The following is an 18,417-nucleotide window of genomic DNA, read 5'->3' as shown; positions in this document are numbered from 1 at the left end:
AGTTCCTGTTTTAAAGGGATTTTTTTTAAATGGGAAGGGTCAGAAAGAACTGAACAAAAGAAATATGAATGAAGAGTAGTGTTATTCAACTGAACTTTCTGCAGTAATGGAAGTGTTGTCTCATATAGGAGCCACTCACATGTTGCTACTGAGAACCTGATATGTGGCTAGTTATAACTAAGAAAATGAAATCTGATTTTTATGTATTTGTTTATGGTTTTATGTAGTACAGGCTGGCCTCCTGCTTCCATCACCCTGAGTGCTGGGATTGCAAGTGTCTTGTATCACCATACCTACCTTCATTTTATTTTAATTTATCTAAATAGACACAGGTGATTAGTGCAAACGTACTAACATACAGTACAGATCTGGACAGATAAAAACCCAAACCAAAGGTCCTAAAATCCTAATGGACGCAGACAAGTAGGTGCTTTTATGGGAAAACAGTTACTGAAAGGTAGTTGAAAGTGCAGGAGAAAGCTTCCTAAACCACAAACCTGTGTACATTCAGAGCATATAATTAAATGTGGTAAGTGATGTACAAGCTAACAACTCAAGCCTTGTGATTCCTGTGAACCCACAAGTCATTTTAAGGTTGATTTCTAGTTACAAACTCAGGTAAACATTGAATTGAGAAACTTCTAGTGACAACATGTAATTCCCCTGCCCCCCAACACAGGGAACAATTAGAATCACTCCCATTTTCCTCCTGTTTTTGTGGCTAAATTCCCCTAGGCTTCAGTCACACCCCTAGCTATTCTACAGTTCCATTCCAGTCCTGAACCAGGAAGTCAATGCTTTTTAGACATCTGGCAGGATTTCCTGAGGCTTATTATCTCAAAGTGTAAAGATCTGCTTAGCAGCCACATTCCACAATCTTCCCAAGGTTTCTCCAGAAAAAGTAGGGAAAATAAAAAAGCTACAGGCGTTGAGGACACAAAAAGCCAGGTCCTGTATGATACCTTTAATCACAGGAGGTGAGATACAACTAAATCTAAAAGTGCATGGTTATAAAAGATTTTGCTTTGGTTTTAAGGAACCATATCCTGTTTTTAACTATGAAGAAGAAGAAAAAAAGACATAAGATTTAGTAAAACCAAAGTTTAAGGCTATGGGTAAACAAACATATGATATTGAAATTCAAGTGAGATCTCCTGAATCCAGAACAATGGGTATAACTACTGTAAGAAAGCATGTGCCTTAAAATTGCCAAAGTGAATCATTACTAATTAAAACACAGTAGTTTGCCAAGAAAAAGCTGCTTTCTTCCTAGAGATACAAGCTCAGATTATCTGCTTTATATTATTAGTATCTAAAGATGAGAGATAGGTGACAGTCATAAGTTAGGAACATACAACCAAACACTTTCATTCAACATTTTTGTCTTCTAAAACTGTAGCTAGACACTTTCACAGGGTCTATTCATTTTATAATACCTTGAATTTAAGAGAAGACCATGTAAGATATTTTTGTTGTGGCTTAAAAAGTGACTGGAACAGAACAGGCTATTTATTTATTTTTTAATTTTTCTAAAAATAATTTATTTATTTTTAATTTATTATTATTATTTTTTTTTTTGCCAGTCCTGGGCCTTGGACTCAGGGCTTGAGCACTGCCCCTGGCTTATTTTTGCTCAAGGCGAGCACTCTACCACTTGAGCCACAGCACCACTTCTGGCCGTTTTCTATACATGTGGTGCTAGGGAATCGAACCCAGGGCTTCATGTATACGAAGCAAGCACTCTTGCCACTAGGCCATATTCCCAGCCCTGGAACAGGTTATTTAAAAAAGGAGATTCCCCATCCCCCCCCCTTTTTTTTTTTTTTTTGGAAAGTCCTGGGGCTTGGACTCAGGGCCTAAGCACTGTCCCTGGCTGCTTTTTGCTCAAGTCTAGCACTCTGCCACTTGAGCCACAGTGCCACTTCTGGCCATTTCCTGTATATATGGTGCTGGGGAATTGAACCCAGGGTTTCATGTATATGAGGCAAGCACTCTTGCCACTAGACCATATCCCCAGCCCTTCCCCATCCTTTTTAATGGTACTATACCTGTCATTAGAAGAGAAATCCATTCCAAGGACGATGCTTTCCTCAGTGTCTTGTCTACCATTAGTCGAAACTACTACCATATAGCGTGTTCGATTCTGGTAAGTACTTTCCAGTCTTACAGCCTGAAGGATAACAGAAATCAGAAAAATTATTAAATTTAGAAGAGATTTTAACCTTGTTCCATCAGCATCTTAAAGCTTTCAAAGGGAAGCAGCAGAGCTGCAGTTAGGACACCTGTTAGGTCCTCTCCCTGAGGGCTCCATGTAGATGCCCCCACCTCATTAAGTCTCCACCCAGTTACCTGGGTAACCTGTAGACCTGGAGGCAGTTACCTCCCCTTTCCCTGAGGTCACATCCTAATCCACCTGGCCACACCCCTTGCCCCTGCCCTAGATATAAGGCAGGGCTGGGTGGGGGTCACTCTCTCTCTCTCTCTCCCTTTTTTCCGGCTATGGATCATCTTGGCCACAGGCCAGCAGTTCGGTAATAAAGTTTCTTTCCTGCCTGAATACCGCCTGGTGTTCTCCTTTACTGGCTACGTACTTTAAAAACTTAACATAAATGGTGCCGTGACTCGGACGGGGCTTACGAGTCAGGACAGGCGGAATTCCCATCTATTTTTCTTCTTTTTCTGGGAGTATCCCCAGTCCTGACGGCCCTTTTTCCGCGAACCAACTGCTGCGAGTCGCCATGCGGCACTTTTCACTAATATCATTGCTGGCCTCCACATCCACACCACTTGTTTACCCTGGTGAGTGAAACTGCTGCTGCTCCGGTTCTCTGCTGCTCTGTCCACCGCTTCTGCCCGGTAAGCTCATCTACTCACCAGGCGCCTCCCTCCCATGCTTTTTGGGTTTTGCATCACAGTCACACCCGAGCTGGGACACTGCTAGCACGCCTCTTGACAGTGCAATGAGGCCTGCTCGACAGATACAGTTTTTGCCACTGCAATGGTAAATGGTCAGAAGTCACTTATATTCAGGCTCTCTCTCTCTTTCTCTTTTCCTCTCTTCCTTTTTTTCCCTCATCTGCCTGCTTTACTTGCTTCCTTTGAAACTCCAAGTTGTACCATCCTGGTAATGTGCCTTGCTCACAAAGCTGCCTCTTTTCACAGACCTCCGAAACTGAGACTTGCCCACCAATGTGCTTTGTCAGCAAAGATATCTAAAAGTTCTTTTCTCTAGCATTGACCACGTGGTGGATATTGGGTTTACCAGGCACCAGCAAGCCATGTTACGTGTTCTCTGTTAGTGTGGTTATGTCCTCCTGCCACCCCCCTCAACATGGCACCCCACTGGAGTTTATCAAAATATGGTTTCTCTATTTTATAATCTGAAAATTGTTGTTTGCTAGTAAAATTGTTTTTCTAACCAACCCCGTGGTTCTAAAATATTGGGAAAAAAATGTCATTTACTATTGGAATTCCGAAAGAGTCTACTGCTGAAATTCATTTTTGCATGCTGTAAAACCTATGTGCACAGTGTGTATGTCTGTGTAAACGTCATTTGTTAGTATGTCCATCTAGCTATATATCTGTGCTAAAACTCATCACATCTACTGAGTTTTGTCATTGCAGAATTCTGGCAAGTATTTGGTCAGTTCTTGACAAGGTATAGGTAAGCTCTAGTCCTCTTGGTCTCCTTGTTGTTTTAATTGGAAATCAAAAAGGGCTTTTGTGGCAAAGACTCCTTGGATTGCAGTTCAAAGCCAGCCAGGGCAGAAAATCTCTCTCAAACTCCATCTCCCAACTAACCAGCGAAGAACCAGGCTGGAAGCATGGCTGAAGAGACTTCTCTTACCAGACAAATGCTGAAGTGGAGCTCAAGTGGTAGAGTACTAGCCTCGAGCAGAAGTGCTCAGGGACAGTGCCCAGGCCCTGAGTTCAAATCCTGTGAATGCCAATGGGGGCAAGCCATCCCAGCAACAAGCACCTAGACCGCTGGGACTCTGCCAGTTTCAGGAACAAGTATCATGGAGTGGAGTAAGAGGAAAATGATCGCATCCAAAATGGAGTCACTTTGTCTTACCCTTTCAAAATTAATCAGAGCTGGGGGATCAAAAGATAGTAGCTTGTCCATCTAATGTCCATACCTGAGTATAAGAACTAGCCAAGTCACCCAATTTTTAATTTTGTGCCCTAAGCCCTTCCTTTTGCCTTAATATTTTTTTGTCCAGCCCCTGCCTCAGGAGACTTCTTCCAGGCTTCATTCAAGGACTGGCATTTACCACGAAGGGACCCTGCTGCTCGCCTTCTCCAGGAGGGGCCACATTTCTGCCTTTTACCACTAATGCCGATGCCCCTTGCCAGCAGGAAGCAGCCAGAGAGAGTCTTCGCCCTTTTTCATAACTATTAAAAGGCTGGAATGTTAGGTCCTCTCCCTGAGGGCTCCATGTAGATGCCCCCACCTCATTAAATCTCCACCCAGTTACCTGGGTAACCTGCAGACCTGGAGGCAGTTACCTCCCCTTTCCCTGAGGTCACATCCTAATCCACCTGGCCACACCCCTTGCCCCTGCCCTAGATATAAGGCAGGGCTGGGTGGGGGTCACTCTCTCTCTCTCCCTTCTTTCCGGCCATGGATCATCTTGGCCACAGGCCAGCAGTTCGGTAATAAACTTTCTTTCCTGCCTGAATACCGTGTGGCATTCTCCTTTACCAGCTACCTACTTTATAAACCTAACACTGCAGTTAGGACACCTAAATTTAAGTCCTAAATTATATGCTAAGTCAGAAGAGAAACAGTTCTAGTCCATCAACTAGCTCAAGATACTTGTCAGAAATATGAAAGAAATTTCTATTGGAAATTCTTTTAGGGTTGATATTCTTGGAATCTCCTTCTTAGTTCTGTCACTAGTCCAAAGTTTCCAGACGAAGAGAAAGAGGCATAATTAAAGAGCTCAAATGACCCATTTAGCAAGGCAGAGACAAAACTCCCATGGCTATCTTTGTGTCTCTATTCTGATACACCTGAGGGAAGCATGAACAAGCAGAAATGGCTGCATTAAGTTTATTTGTAATAAGTGCTGACACAACTAGACTGTAATGCCCGTTATTATGGTGCCAAATGTACAAGCCAGAGAACTATACTGTTGACTTTATGTCCCATTAAGAACAGAGCATTCAAAATCAAATCCACTTTACAAGAAGCTAAGAGGAGCTAACATTTAACTAACTATGCTTTAGACCTAGTTGATTAGGATCAAGGAAAAAACATTAAACATGTAAGATAGATGGGAGTACAAGGTAGGCAGAGAGGAAGTACTGACTTTCTCTGATTAAGAAAAACATACCGAAACATGTTAAATTAACCAGAACACCCAGTACAAGTAAACTAGAATTTCTTATAAACAAGATCTCAAGTATTACATATTTAAGTGTGGGGAATCTTTGACAAATTTTGAGCTAACCATTTAGCTTTATGAGTAGTTTAGAAAGCTCTTCATTCTCTGTCAAGGCAAGGCTAAAATACAAATGCCATAGGAACAAATGAACTGTGCTTCTGACAATTTATCCTATACAAACCAGTAGCAACTGATTAGCTAAGTTAAACTGATAAAAAGTAAAACATAATCTTTATAAATATTACCTATAATGAAAAAGCATCAGGCCAAGTTAGAAGTGAGCACCAAGAGGTTTTTGGCGTTTGGAGGGCAAACAAACAGTTGTCTTTTTTGAAATTTGTACCGATTTACACATCAAGAACATGGGAAAGGACCCAGTTATCACCGATGACTGGAACAGGACTAGAGGGATAGTTCAAGTGGTAATTACAAAGCAGATACTGTTTTCCTTCCTCCCCCCACAAAAATAATGATAGGCACATCTTGGATCTATGTACATTTCTTAGATGGAAGAATAGACCTGAGAATCCTGGAGATTTAATCTCTGGTCTCTAATAGTGTCTATGATAGTTAATCCTGCAGTGCCAGAGGAAATGTTAAAATATCTTTTAAGGGCTGAAGATAAGCTGGGTGGCAGAGCACAATGCTTAATATGCACAATGCTCTAGGTCTGATCTCTAGCACGGGAAAATTTTTTTTAAAGTACCTTTCCTGGGAATATGGCCTAGTGGCAAGAGTGCTTGCATCATATACACGAAGCCCTCGGTTCAATTCCCCAGCATGACATATATAGAAAACAGCCAGAAGTGGCACTGTGGCTCAAGTGGCAGAGTGTTAGACTTGAGCAAAAAGCAGCCAGGGACAGTGCTCAGGCCCTGAGTCCAAGGCCTGGCAAAAAAAAGAAAAAAAGGAACTTTCCAAAGCTTTACATAAGCTCAAAGCATGAATGAATAACTAATATTATACCCTTATTCATTAGAAGTTAATATCATATTTTTCTGTTGGTGAGGTTAGCAAAATCTAATAATCTAATTTAATCTATCAAGTAAATAAGGGAAATGTAATTTAAAATGCCAATTTGTAGCTATATTCCTACCACCTGGGAAACTGAAGCAGGAAGATTGCAAATTTTAGGCTAGCTGGACTACATAGTGAGGACTTGGGGTAGTAGTGGAGGAGGAGGAGGCATTTCCAATATGTTTTTAGTCTCCAGAATTTTCGAATACATGGCTGGCACAAGATAGTTGAGATGCATTTGATTAGCAAGCTGAAGTTTTCAATATGTTAGCTTGAAAGTAAAAGACACCAGTGAATTCTATTCTAGTTGCTCAAACAAAACAATAGTTGTGAATTTTAAAACATGTCAACAATAGCAACTGAGAAAATTATTACAAGAAAGTCCATTTATTGCCTAAATTTGGAATCCTATTATAAATGTCAGATGAACGAGAGCTAATCTTAGGGCTGAGGTAGGTCTGAGAAATCATCTCTGATTCTCATATGAAGACATACTTCTGCTTATACCTAAAAATAAGCACTTATACTATTTTCAAAGCTTATTTTTCAGAATGATGGTAAAGCGTCTCTCAGTATCTAGTTTAAAATTTTAATCTAAGTATATCCCATGTGGCACAAGAGTTTCTTTCATCAGCATTATCTAATATCAGGAAATACTACTGCTTAAGCTTATGATGCACTTTTGCCTTTAATTTCACTTCACCCAGAGTTCTACATCATGCCTCTGCATGCATTCCGTGTTTATCCTAAGGGAAGCCACATTAGAAAGACTCAATGTCTAGACAGGCAGTTCACTCAATTTATCAGAGGAAAAGGTTTCAAAAGCATGTAAATATTAAATTCTAGCCAAAAGAACAAAGCAAAGTCAACAAGCCCAAGATTAAAATAGACTTCAGATTGACATTAATAAAGAACACTGTCTTCAAAAAAATAGATTAAAGGTGGAAGAAATCTGGATTTTAAAAACTCTGTTTCCATGAGGTTTTTTAGATTTAAAAAAATCAATAAATTAATTTTTTTGTCAGTCCTGGGGCTTGAACTCAGGGCCTGGCCATTGTCCCTGAGCTCCTTTGTTCAAGGCTAGCCCTCCACCATTTGAGCCATAGCGCCACTTAAAGCTTTTTCTGTTGATGTAGTACTGAGGAACTGAACCTGAGGCTTTACACATGCTAGGCAAGCACTCTACCACTAAGCTACATTCCCAGCCCCAAATTAAATTCTTTATAGCCATAAAAAACATGATTTAAAGGTTGGGGATGTAGTTCAGTGGTACAACACTTACCTAGCATGTACCAAAGTCCCAGCATGGTAAAACAAAAACAAAAACAAAAACAAAAAAATCCAACCCAACCCTCCATGTAAACATTATTTACTGACACGGAAAGATAGCCTTGATAAATTATAAAGAAAATATGTTACAAAATGGTACCTTATTTTTTTAAAAGTAAAAACAAACTAGGTATGCTTTCCCTGATTAGTTTATACCTCCCTCCTTTGTCCTTCTGTCCTCCACTCATATACAAGCATCAAAATAAGACTGGATGAATAACATACTCAAATTGCCAAGAATGGCTTTCTCAGAGTATAGGATAGGCGATTTCACCTTTATGTCTTTTGGTATTGTCTCATTTAGGAAAACAAAATCAAAATACAAGTCAAAACTTGAATGCATTTACACTAAGAAATAACTTCATTTGAACAAAAGCATCTCATTCTCATTTTCTTAAATTATCCTGTAGTTCTCTGACCTCAGCTCCAGTTAAGAACATTATTGAAACTACTTGAAATATCCAGGAAATTAATTCCCCAGTCTACTTTTTAAAATTAAATAGGTCTTTCAATAGCACTAAAACTATTTCCTTAATTTACCAATTAAAGATTTCCTAAATAATTAACTACAGTTAATGCTTGGTATCTGTATTTGGAAAGCAGAGTCCCTTGTACGTAAAGATTGGTTTTTATCACATTTTAATATTTTAGCAAAATGTGGGGTTTGGTTAGATTAAGAAAAATAAAGGCTAGTCTTTCAGTTGACTATAAAACTTTTAACCTTATGCACAAGTCCCAAGATAATAAGAGTTTTAGCATTCCAAATTTAACTAAAACAAAACCCTTTGCTTTGAGACTACAAATGTTCCTTTCAGTTGGAAAGTGCTAATTTGTCTAAAGTTATACAATGCATTCACTCATTTTCTTGAAGATGACTCACTCAATAATCTGAAACATAATGACTAAGTGTTTGTAACAATTCAAAACAACGGTAAATGGCTTGTCATTTGAACTCTGAATTAATTCAGAGGCATCAGATATATTTTGAGTTTTTATTTTATAAATATAAGCCAGCTGATGGGCTGGGAATGTGGCTAAGTAGTAGAGTGCTTGGCCTAGCATGCATGAAGCCTTGGTTTGATTCCTCAGTACCATATAAACAGAAAAAGCCGGAAGTGGTGTTGTGGCTCAATTGGTAGAGCATTAGCCTTGAGCAAAAAGAAGCTCAGGGACAGTTCCCAGGCCCTGAATTCAAACCCCAGGGCTGGCAAAAAATAAAAATAAATAAACCAGCTTGAAGATGCTTATTTCAGCGGGAAAAAAGGAGACTGAATGAATCTCTTGCTCTGCCTTTCTAATTCTATCCTTCGTGTTCTCATAAGTCTCATGTGGTAAATTAATTTAATATTTAGAGGCTCACGCCAGGTGCCAGTGACTCAGGCCTGTAATCCTAGCTACTCAGTAGGCTGAGATCTGAGGATCATGGTTCAAAGTCAGCATGGACAGGAAAGTTTGTGAGAAAGTTTGTGAGACACTCCAATTACCCAGAAAAAGTTGAAAGTGGAGCTGTGGTTCAAGTGGTAGAGCTCTAGACTTGAGCAAGAAAAGCTCAGGGATAGCACCCAAGCTTTGAGTTCAAGCTCCAGAACACACACACACACACACACACACACACACACACACACACACACCCTCTCAAATCAAATTTTAAAAGTTACCAAGCTGGGAATATGGCCTAGTGGTAGAGTACTTGCCTCACATGCATGAAGCCCTGGGTTTTTCCTCAGCACCACGAATGTATAGAAAAAGCCAGAAGTGGCACTGTGGCTCAAGTGGTAGAGTGCTAACCTTGAACAAAAAGAAGCCAGGGACAGTGCTCAGGCCCTGAGTTCAAGCCCCAGGACTGGCAAAAAAAAAAAAATTACCAATGAGAAAAGGATAAAGTGCATGATGATAGATCTTAGTTTTAACTTTATCAAACCACACAATTTTTGGAAGTTATCAGCAAATATTAACTGCATCCAGTATGCATGTGCAAGTAATTACTATTACTTGGTTTAGTAGAGATGTACTCAAAGTGTGATTTCTGGACCACAGTATTGGCATTATTTGGAAACACAAGTTGTCATCTCCCACTGCCCCTACTATTCAAACTGTCAGTGGAGACCAGTAACTGTTAGCTTACAAAAGTTTGAGAATAACTCCTTTACAATGATTAATGCTACATTGCTCGATGGAGTAGCTCATACTTTTAATCACAACTACTTGAAGACAGATCAGAAAGATCACAATTTGAAGTTAGCCTGAGCAAAAAGTCAAGCAAAAAAAGTCTTCAGGTATGGCTCAAGTGGTAGAGCAACTACCTAACAAGCATAGGGCCCTCAGTTCAAACCTCAGTACTGATGAGAGAGGATATTAATGCTTTTAATATAACTACACTCTTCACCTATTTTTGAGACAGGGTCTCACAATGTTACTGTTTTATTTAAGTATATATAATATTTTTATTTTTGGATTAGAAAACAAACTAATTTAGATAAAAGACAAAAAAGAAGGCACAGAGGCAGCATTTGAGAGAAAGGATAAAACAAAATTTAAATACAAAATGGTTAAGTAAGTGTAGAATCAGTGATTTCTGGAGAATCCAGTGATTTCTGGAGAATTCAAAGACTGATCATCAACTCTAAAATCTACTCATTGCCTCTCTTACTAGACATTAAGTAAAGATCAACTGTTTTTAACCTTTGGCTTTCATACATTTAACTAATCTAGAAAGACTTGAGATCAGACATCTTGGTGATTGCAGTAACTACCTAGTGGGCCTCTTCTTCCTCTTCTCCATTCTATATTAGCTTCATGTGGTGCTGAGGAATTGAACCTAGGGCTTCATGTATATGTGGCAAGCACTCTTACCACTATGCCATATTCCCAGCCCTTTATTTTATTTATTTATTTATTTATTTATTTATTTTTTTACAAAGAATCATACTCATTTCATTTCCCTATTTTTCTTTGAAGAGTAAACAGTGCATGAAATGATGATAGATGGTGACACTTAGACTTTAAGTGTCTGAGAGACAATAGGATCTGAGAAAATTATAGTAAATTAAGAACCTACACATTATTTCTCTCCACATCAGTCTAGCTATGCTTTTCTCAGTGCTGTCAGAAAAATCTTGAGTTCTGAAGACTCAAATCTGAGTTTTTAAATGAAACTACTCAGCTTTAAAAATTCTTTTTTTTTTTGCCAGTCCTGGTACTTGGAATCGTACCCAGGGCTTCACATATATGAGGCAAGCACTCTTGCCACTAGGCTATATTCCCAGCCCCTCAGCTTTAAAATTCTAACATTGAAAAAACACTGTGATCCAAACAAAACATATCTCTGGCTTATGAGCTGCCAATTTGACTCCTCTAGTTTAAAGCATTAAATTCATACGTGTCTGCCATGTCTTCAGGTCTCTGTCTTTCCTATATAACAATAATCCTCATATTTAGGCAGAATTTCACACTCTAATGTTTTTATGTTTGTTTGATCCTGTCAACTGTGAGAAGCTGTCAGGAAATGAAGAAAAGAGCACAAATAGCCCAAGGTAACTTGTCCAACATCACCTGGTTAGCAAGGACTCAAGCCCTAGTCTCGTGACTCTGAGGTCAGCATCATCTGTAGTCATTTCACTCTCACCTTGTCCCCTTTTTTTTGCCAGTCCTTTGAACTCAGGGCCTGCACACTGTCCCTGAAGTTCTTTTGCTCAAGGCCAGCACTTTATCACTTGAGCCACAGCACCATTTCCAGATATTTCTGTTTATGTGGTACTGAGAATCAAACCCAGGGCTTTATGCATGCTAGGCAAGTACTCTACCACTGAGCCACATTCCCAGCCCTGTCTCTTCTTATGGGTGCTTCTGTTTTAAGTTCTAATTTCATCTAGAATGATTTCTTTCAGGCAACCCAAATTTCAGGATCCTGTCTAAAGGAAACATTTCTCAACTAGGTCAAATTCCTAAGTTTTTTTTCTTCTCATCTGCAACTATTATTATGGATAGTAACTACAAACTTCGCTTATCAAGAGTCTTGAATGTTATTATTTTACATCACTCCTCAACAGTTTATACCCACAATTAAATTCTAAGCTCCTGGATTATGAGGACATGCCATTCTTCTTTTCTATTCCACATAGTTTCTAGCAATGTGTTGAAATACAAAATGACAGCTTAAGGCTGGCTACTTTAGACAGTCTCTTGAGGAAGAGTTATGATCATACAATTAACTTACCAGCCTGATGTTGTCTTCTGGGCGGAGTAATATGAACATTGCTTGGAGATGTTGTTGGAGATCGCCTGTTGAAATTTATAAAACAAAGGATAAGTATTCTCCATTCTAATATCAATAGAAAGGATTCCTTCTACACTAGTAATTTATAAAGCAATAAAGTTCCGGCTCACTGAGGACTCAGACACAGAAATAAATTAATATGATTATTTTTAAACAGAAAGAATAAACTGTGTATTTATATATTTACTTTTAGTCTGTCCTAAGGAGAGTGCATTTGAGACAATCTTAGTTTTGTACAATGAAAGATCAGTTGGTGAAATTGTTGGGCAGAAGCAATACTAGTTGCCTATGCTTTCAGGCAATTAAAGGTAGCAAAAAGAATATTCACAGAATTACTCCCAAGTTTTAAAAAGCTAACCCTCTTGTTATTCCTAATTTTGTTATTACTAATTTTGTAATTTTCATTTACAGTTAACCTAAGATTGTTAGACTCAATCTAGAATAATGTAAGTAGTTTAAAGTAATTTCTACTTTAATGGCTGATATTAAAGGGCACATATATAAAGTGGAGGATATTAGAGATATCTATTCTTCTGAACATATTAGGCATTTAAAAATGGCAAACCATTACCTGAATCCTCTCTTGCTCTTTTTTCTTTCATTTTTATTGTCTTTAAGAAGTTGTATAAAAGGGCTTCAATTCAGTAAGTCAGTGTATGATTACAATGCATTTTTATCAAGGCCACACTTTAATTATTCTCCATCTTTCCCAGCCCAACCCATCCCCTTGACTTTCCTAGTTCCATTTTCACCTATATACATTAAATATTATGACTGCATCCTCCCACTCTTCCTCTTTTAATTCATCTACCCCACTCTTTCCTTCTTCCTCCTTTTTTGCATATGCATGCTGGTACTGAGTCTAAACTCAGGGCCGTGAGCTCTTGCTCAGCTGTTTTTGTTCATACTCTTTTTTTTTTTTTTTTTGGCCAGTCCTGGGGCTTGGACTCAGGGCCTGAGCACTGTCCCTGGCTTCTTTTTGCTCAAGGCTAGCATTCTGCCACTTGAGCCACAGCGCCACTTCTGGCCATTTTCTGTTTATGTGGTGCTGGGGAATCGAACCCAGGGCCTCATGTATATGAGGCAGGCACTCTTGCCACTAGGCCATATCCTCAGCCCCTTGTTCATACTCTTGAGACACCTCCAGTTTGGCATTTTATTGGTAAATTAGAGATAGATCCTCAGATGTCAGATTCCTGAGTAATTAGGATTTCAGTTGTAAGCCATTGTACCTGGCTACTTACTTATTCTTACACATTTTATAAAACAAAGTTAAACTTTCTTTGTATTATAGTATTATCAGTTTTGTTATATTTCCTAGTTTATACCAGGAAATCTGAGGCTTTGGCTAACAGAAGACAATTATATAACATACTGTCATAACTGATGACAATCTGGAAACTAAAACCTTTATTCTTGCCCAGAAGGCCCAGGTATTTTTAAGAGTCTAAGGTGATTTATACAACCACATAATCATGGACGTCATTAGCTTTTATTATATTTAGAGTTGCAAAACGATCACCACAATTAGCTTTAGAACAGTTCCACAAACCTCCCATGTACTAAGAACCACTAATGTGTTGAGGGCCTGGGTTTTTTCTTTTTCTTCTTCTTTTTTTTTTTTTTTCTTGCCTGCCTTGCCATGCCATCTCAACGATAGCTTCTAACCAATTCTATTCTTGAAGAATCTTTAAACTTTCAAATTTAAGGAGAGTCACGGCTGAGTGCTGGTAGCTCATGTCTGAAATCCTAGTTACTCAGAAGGCTGAGATTTGAGGATTATAGTTTGAAGCCAGCCCAGACAGACAAATTTGAGAGACTCTACCTCTAATTAATCACAGAAAAGTTAGAAGTGGAGGTGTGGCTCAAGTGGTAGAGCATCAGCTTTGAAAGAAAATGCTAAGCAAGAGTTCAAGGCTCTGAGTTCAATTCCCAATACTGGCACAAAAAAGATAAAAAGAGTCCCTTGCCTTGGTCACTCTACTACATCTCAAATTCAGAGATGCAACCAAAGAAGTTTCACATGTAAGATGCAGTATGGGATCCTATGTATAAATGGAAACATGTCCACACAAGAACTTAAACACAACTATTTGCACAGTATCGTTAGTAATAGCCAAAAGGTGGAGGCAGCTCAAATGTTTACCAACAAACCAGCAGGTAAATAAAATGTGCTATATCCAGAGTGCTACAAACTAGACATGGAAGACCATTAAAAACATTACACTGAGTGAAAGAACTTATCTCAAAAATTCATTTATATAAGTCCATTTATACAGAATACCCAAAATACTCAGATCAACAGAGACAAAAAGCAGATTAGTGACTGGGCACTGGTGGCTTATACTTATATTACTAGCTACTCACACTGGGATCTTAGGATCTCAGTTTGAAACCAGCACAGGTAGGAAAGTCTGCTTGTTAAGTAGACACTCTACCATTGAACCACATCTCCAGCCCTAAATATTTCCCATCATTTTCTTTTAAGATATTAGAAGAGATTCATTCACCAATAATACCATTTCTAAATTGCATATAGTATCTGGACATTTTAAATACAGCCTAGATTTTCCAAGAAGCTAACCAACCAACTCCTAACGGGGAGAAATGTGCATAAGAAAGTACCATTGCATGGAAATAGCAGGCCATGATGTATTCTTCATTCTTCCATCACCTTTCAGTTTTTGTGAGCTTAGTTAAGAGCTTCACTTTATGTGAAAGTATAGCTTTTGTAAACTGTATTTATACTTATAATACTGCTCATCTATTCTGGTCTGGATCACAAATCAAGTCCATTCAGTTTGTGTTCAATTTGCTTTTCCTTTTAGTGTAAAGAAAACTAAATGATAAACGTCAAGTACCGATCTCAGTGGTAGTTCAGTGTAGAAGTTTTTGTTTTTTGGTGGTACTAAGGTTTGAACTCAGGGCATTGTTCTTGTTAGGCAAGACCATTCCTTCATGCTGAGCCATGCCTTGCATCCTTTTTCTGTCCTGCGTATTTTTTTTGGCGGGGGAGAGGTCTCGGTGGTGGTGAGGAAGATGGTATTAGGGCTTGAACTCAGGGCCTGGGCACTGTTTCTAAGCTTTTGTGCTTAAGGTTAATGCTCTACCACTTGATCCACAGTTTTGCTTACAGCATTTTGGTGGTTAACTGGAATTAAGAGTCTTATGCATGGATTTTTATGTGAGGGCTGGCTTTGAACCGTAATCCTTAGATTTCAGCCTCCTGAGTAGTTAAGATTAGAATGAGAAGTTTGACCCAAGGAAAGGCCAACCAGGGCCAGAAACTTTAAAGCCATGCTTACTCCACTTATTACTGCATTCTACAAAGCAACATGCCCACCATCTTCATCAGTCAAGGTAGATTTAAACCAATCATTTGTCTTCTTTTTACTGTAAGTGATAAATATTCTCACCAACATGAAGAAATAAGAAGCTTAGCTGGGCCTACTTGCTTCATGTATTCAAATTTGGGGAGAAGTTTCCTCTCCCTCTTTCTCCCCTTCCCCATCTCTGGAGGTAGGTACTAAGGAAGATGTTAGACAGTACAACACAAGCTAACTTTCAAGTTTATACACATTTACTTAAAAATGTTTTCTACTGCTGGAGAGATAATACTGCCTAACAAAATTAATTATAATTACAATCTGCTACATTTGTAACAGATGTACTAAAGGCCCTAACAAGAATTAGTGCAGCTACTAAAACAGTTAAGATTATATTCGCTAGTGTTAAACTGAACTACTGGTTCACTAGGATCTAACATTTCTGCCTTTCACTTCTGCTACCAAGTTCATTTCCTAGTAAATTGCAATTCTTCTGCCAGGAGGTCATAAGTCAGCAAAGAGGCACATTTGTGACAAGCAACCACTTATTTGTATAGTATTAGTCAAGAATACTGCCCTCAGGTTGACTTCTCTTTTTCCTCAAAAAGACACAAACAAGGCTTGCTGACACAAGAGAACAATCAGGCTGATTATCTTCCTAAACTGTGGATATCCTTCTCTTCTTAAAACACATTTTCTATGATTCTGTCTTTTGGAATCTCATCACTCCAGGTGCATTTCCAATATACAGAGAAACAACATATATACTACTGTTACTGGTATTTCAAAACCAGAGTTTTTACATTCTTTTACTGAAGAATTATTTGAGGACTCATTTTTTTTTCTCAAAGTCTAGAAATAAGTAGCTAGTCTTTTATTGTATACAGAGCCAAAAAGCAGACTGTCATGTAAGAACGGGTAATGTGCTGGGTACCAGTGGTTCACACCTGTAATCCTAGCAACTCAGGAGGCAGAGATCTGAAGACTGAAGTCCAAAGCTAGCCAGGGCAAAGAAGTCTGAGGCTCTTACCTCAAATTATTCACTAAAAGCTAGAAGTGAAGCTGTAGTTTAAGTGGTAGAATGCTAGTCTTGACCATAAAAGCTAAGGGAAAGTGCCTGGGTGCTGAGTTCAAGCCCCAGGACCAACATACACACACAATAAATAAAGGAAAAAATTTTAATTTTATATAAAATATTAATTTTTTTTGCCAGTCCTGGAGCTTGCACTCAGGGCCTGACCTCAGTCTTTTTTTGGCTCAAGGCTAGCACTCTACTACTTGAGCCACAGTGACACTTCCAGCCTTTTCTGTTTATGTGGTACTGAGGAATGGAACCTTCATGCATTCTAGGCAAGCACTCTACCACTAAGCCACAGTCCCAGCTGCAATTTCAGTTTATTTTAAAATTAAAATTTTTAAATTAAAATTTGTTAAAAGTTATTAACAACACAGTTCTTGTATGTAGCCCAAGCAGGCCCCGTCAAGTCATATTCTTGCTTCAGCCTCCTGAGTATTGCCTAGGCATATGCCACCATGCTTGGTCCTAAGAACAGGTATTTTTAATATGTGGTATACTAATTCCTTGGTTAAAGAGTATTTCTATACCTCCTCATTATTCCAACAAAAAAATTGCTGTGTGTAAGATATTCTGCTTAGTAAGTGCTAGAAGAACAGTGTGTGAGCGTGAAAGAAAAGTGACCACAGCATAGGACAACACTTTTTCTCACTGTTGGAAACATGAGAGAGTCCGTCTTTTAAAACAAAAGCCAAAGTAGCCAAGGAAAGAATGATTTACGCACAGCTTTACCTGCATGCTTGTTGCGTCTGTGGCTGACTCTTGGTGTAGATGAGCCATTTCCCCGTGGTAGAAAAAGTGCAGCACCTTTGACAGTTAAAAAGCTCTCGCTGATGCTGTAAGGAGAAAAGTTAAAGGGACATAATTATTTAAGGAGCAAAATTAGAGGATGAAGACCCACTGTAGGATCACTCTCCTCTCTATTCCAAAGTTCCAACTTCTTAAAATGAAATAAAAACAAAATCAAAAGTAACTAGTTATTACAGAGTCCTAGCTACTGTAGTTAAAATGTTCTAAAACAAAATTAGAATATTCTGTATGTATTATATTACATAGTAGTAGTTGGAATTAAAGTCTCTAAACAAACACTGGAATCAAGCTTCCTTAGTCTGAAGCTTTGCAGTTCCCGAACCTGAGCAAACTTTTTTTTGGCCAGTCCTGGGGCTTGAACTCAGGGCCTGGGCACTGTCCTTGAGCTTCTCTGGCTCAAGGCTAGCACTTTACCACTTGAGCCACACCACTGCTTCTGGCTTTTTCTGTTTATGTGGCACTGAGGAATCAAACTCAGGGCTTCATGCATGCTAGGCAAGCACTCTACCACTAAGCCACATTCTCAGACTGAGTAAATCTTTATGAACCTACATTTCCTTATCTTGAAAACAAGAATAATAAAATGAGGACATTATGAGATGTCAATGAGAATATAGCTTCCTAAAAACTCAAAATAATAAGCCCTTAATAAATATTAGTTATTATTTGATCTATAGTTATCAACAGTTGCATCTCAATGTATTTTGATTGGATGAGAAACATTTCAACATCTAGTTACAATAGATTCAGGGTATACAAGAGTTTAGTGTTTAAAATGTATACCACACTAGGGCTGGGAATGTGGCTTAGCAGTAGAGTGCTTGCCTAGCATGCAGGAAGCCCTGGGTTTGATTCCTCAGCACCACACAAAGAGAAAAAGCTGGAAGTGGTGCTGTGGCTCAAGAGGTGGAGTGTTAGCCTTGCACAAAAAGAAGCTCAGGCCCTGAGTCTAAGCCCCAAAACTGGCCAAAAAAAAGTAGACCACACTCGAGTGTTAGCTGAACATTTTATTTTCACCAAATAGTAGTTCCCAAGACCTAGGAATGATGTGGGAGAGGAGGGGATGTAGAGAAGCTGTTGATGCCTGTACAGTGTACAGCTGGATATGAATAGTTACTTCTATTGCTGTACAGCATAGTTCAATAACTATGGGTAACAACAACTGCACATTTCAATTTAGCTACAAGATTTTGA

At 38.8% G+C, this 18,417-nt stretch overlaps 1 protein-coding gene across 5 annotated transcripts in view; it reads right to left on the bottom strand.

Moving 5' to 3' along the window:
- Ssh2 (slingshot protein phosphatase 2) overlaps positions 1–18,417 on the bottom strand; it is a 206,829-nt gene that overhangs the window by 57,297 nt on the left and 131,115 nt on the right. For 4 of the 5 annotated variants that reach the window (XR_007213701.1, XM_048365497.1, XM_048365496.1 and 1 more), the window contains 3 exons: positions 17,146–17,249; positions 11,953–12,017; positions 2,049–2,170 (listed from right to left, as the gene is read on the bottom strand). Coding sequence is in view for 4 of the 5 variants with exons in the window: in XM_048365497.1 (XP_048221454.1) it covers positions 2,049–2,170; positions 11,953–12,017; positions 17,146–17,249 (291 nt within the window). In the remaining variant the exon portion in view is untranslated. Of the gene's footprint in view, positions 1–2,048; positions 2,201–2,232; positions 2,268–4,730; positions 6,049–11,952; positions 12,018–17,145; positions 17,250–18,417 lie in introns of those variants that run through there. The other variant, XM_048365498.1, reaches the window with a different exon arrangement.

The sequence above is a fragment of the Perognathus longimembris genome, chromosome 17 (assembly GCF_023159225.1).
Source record: "Perognathus longimembris pacificus isolate PPM17 chromosome 17, ASM2315922v1, whole genome shotgun sequence".
Classification (NCBI taxonomy): domain Eukaryota; kingdom Metazoa; phylum Chordata; class Mammalia; order Rodentia; family Heteromyidae; genus Perognathus; species Perognathus longimembris.
The sequence above is the reverse complement of the archived record's forward strand: the minus strand, read 5'-3'. Positions and strand labels throughout refer to the sequence as shown.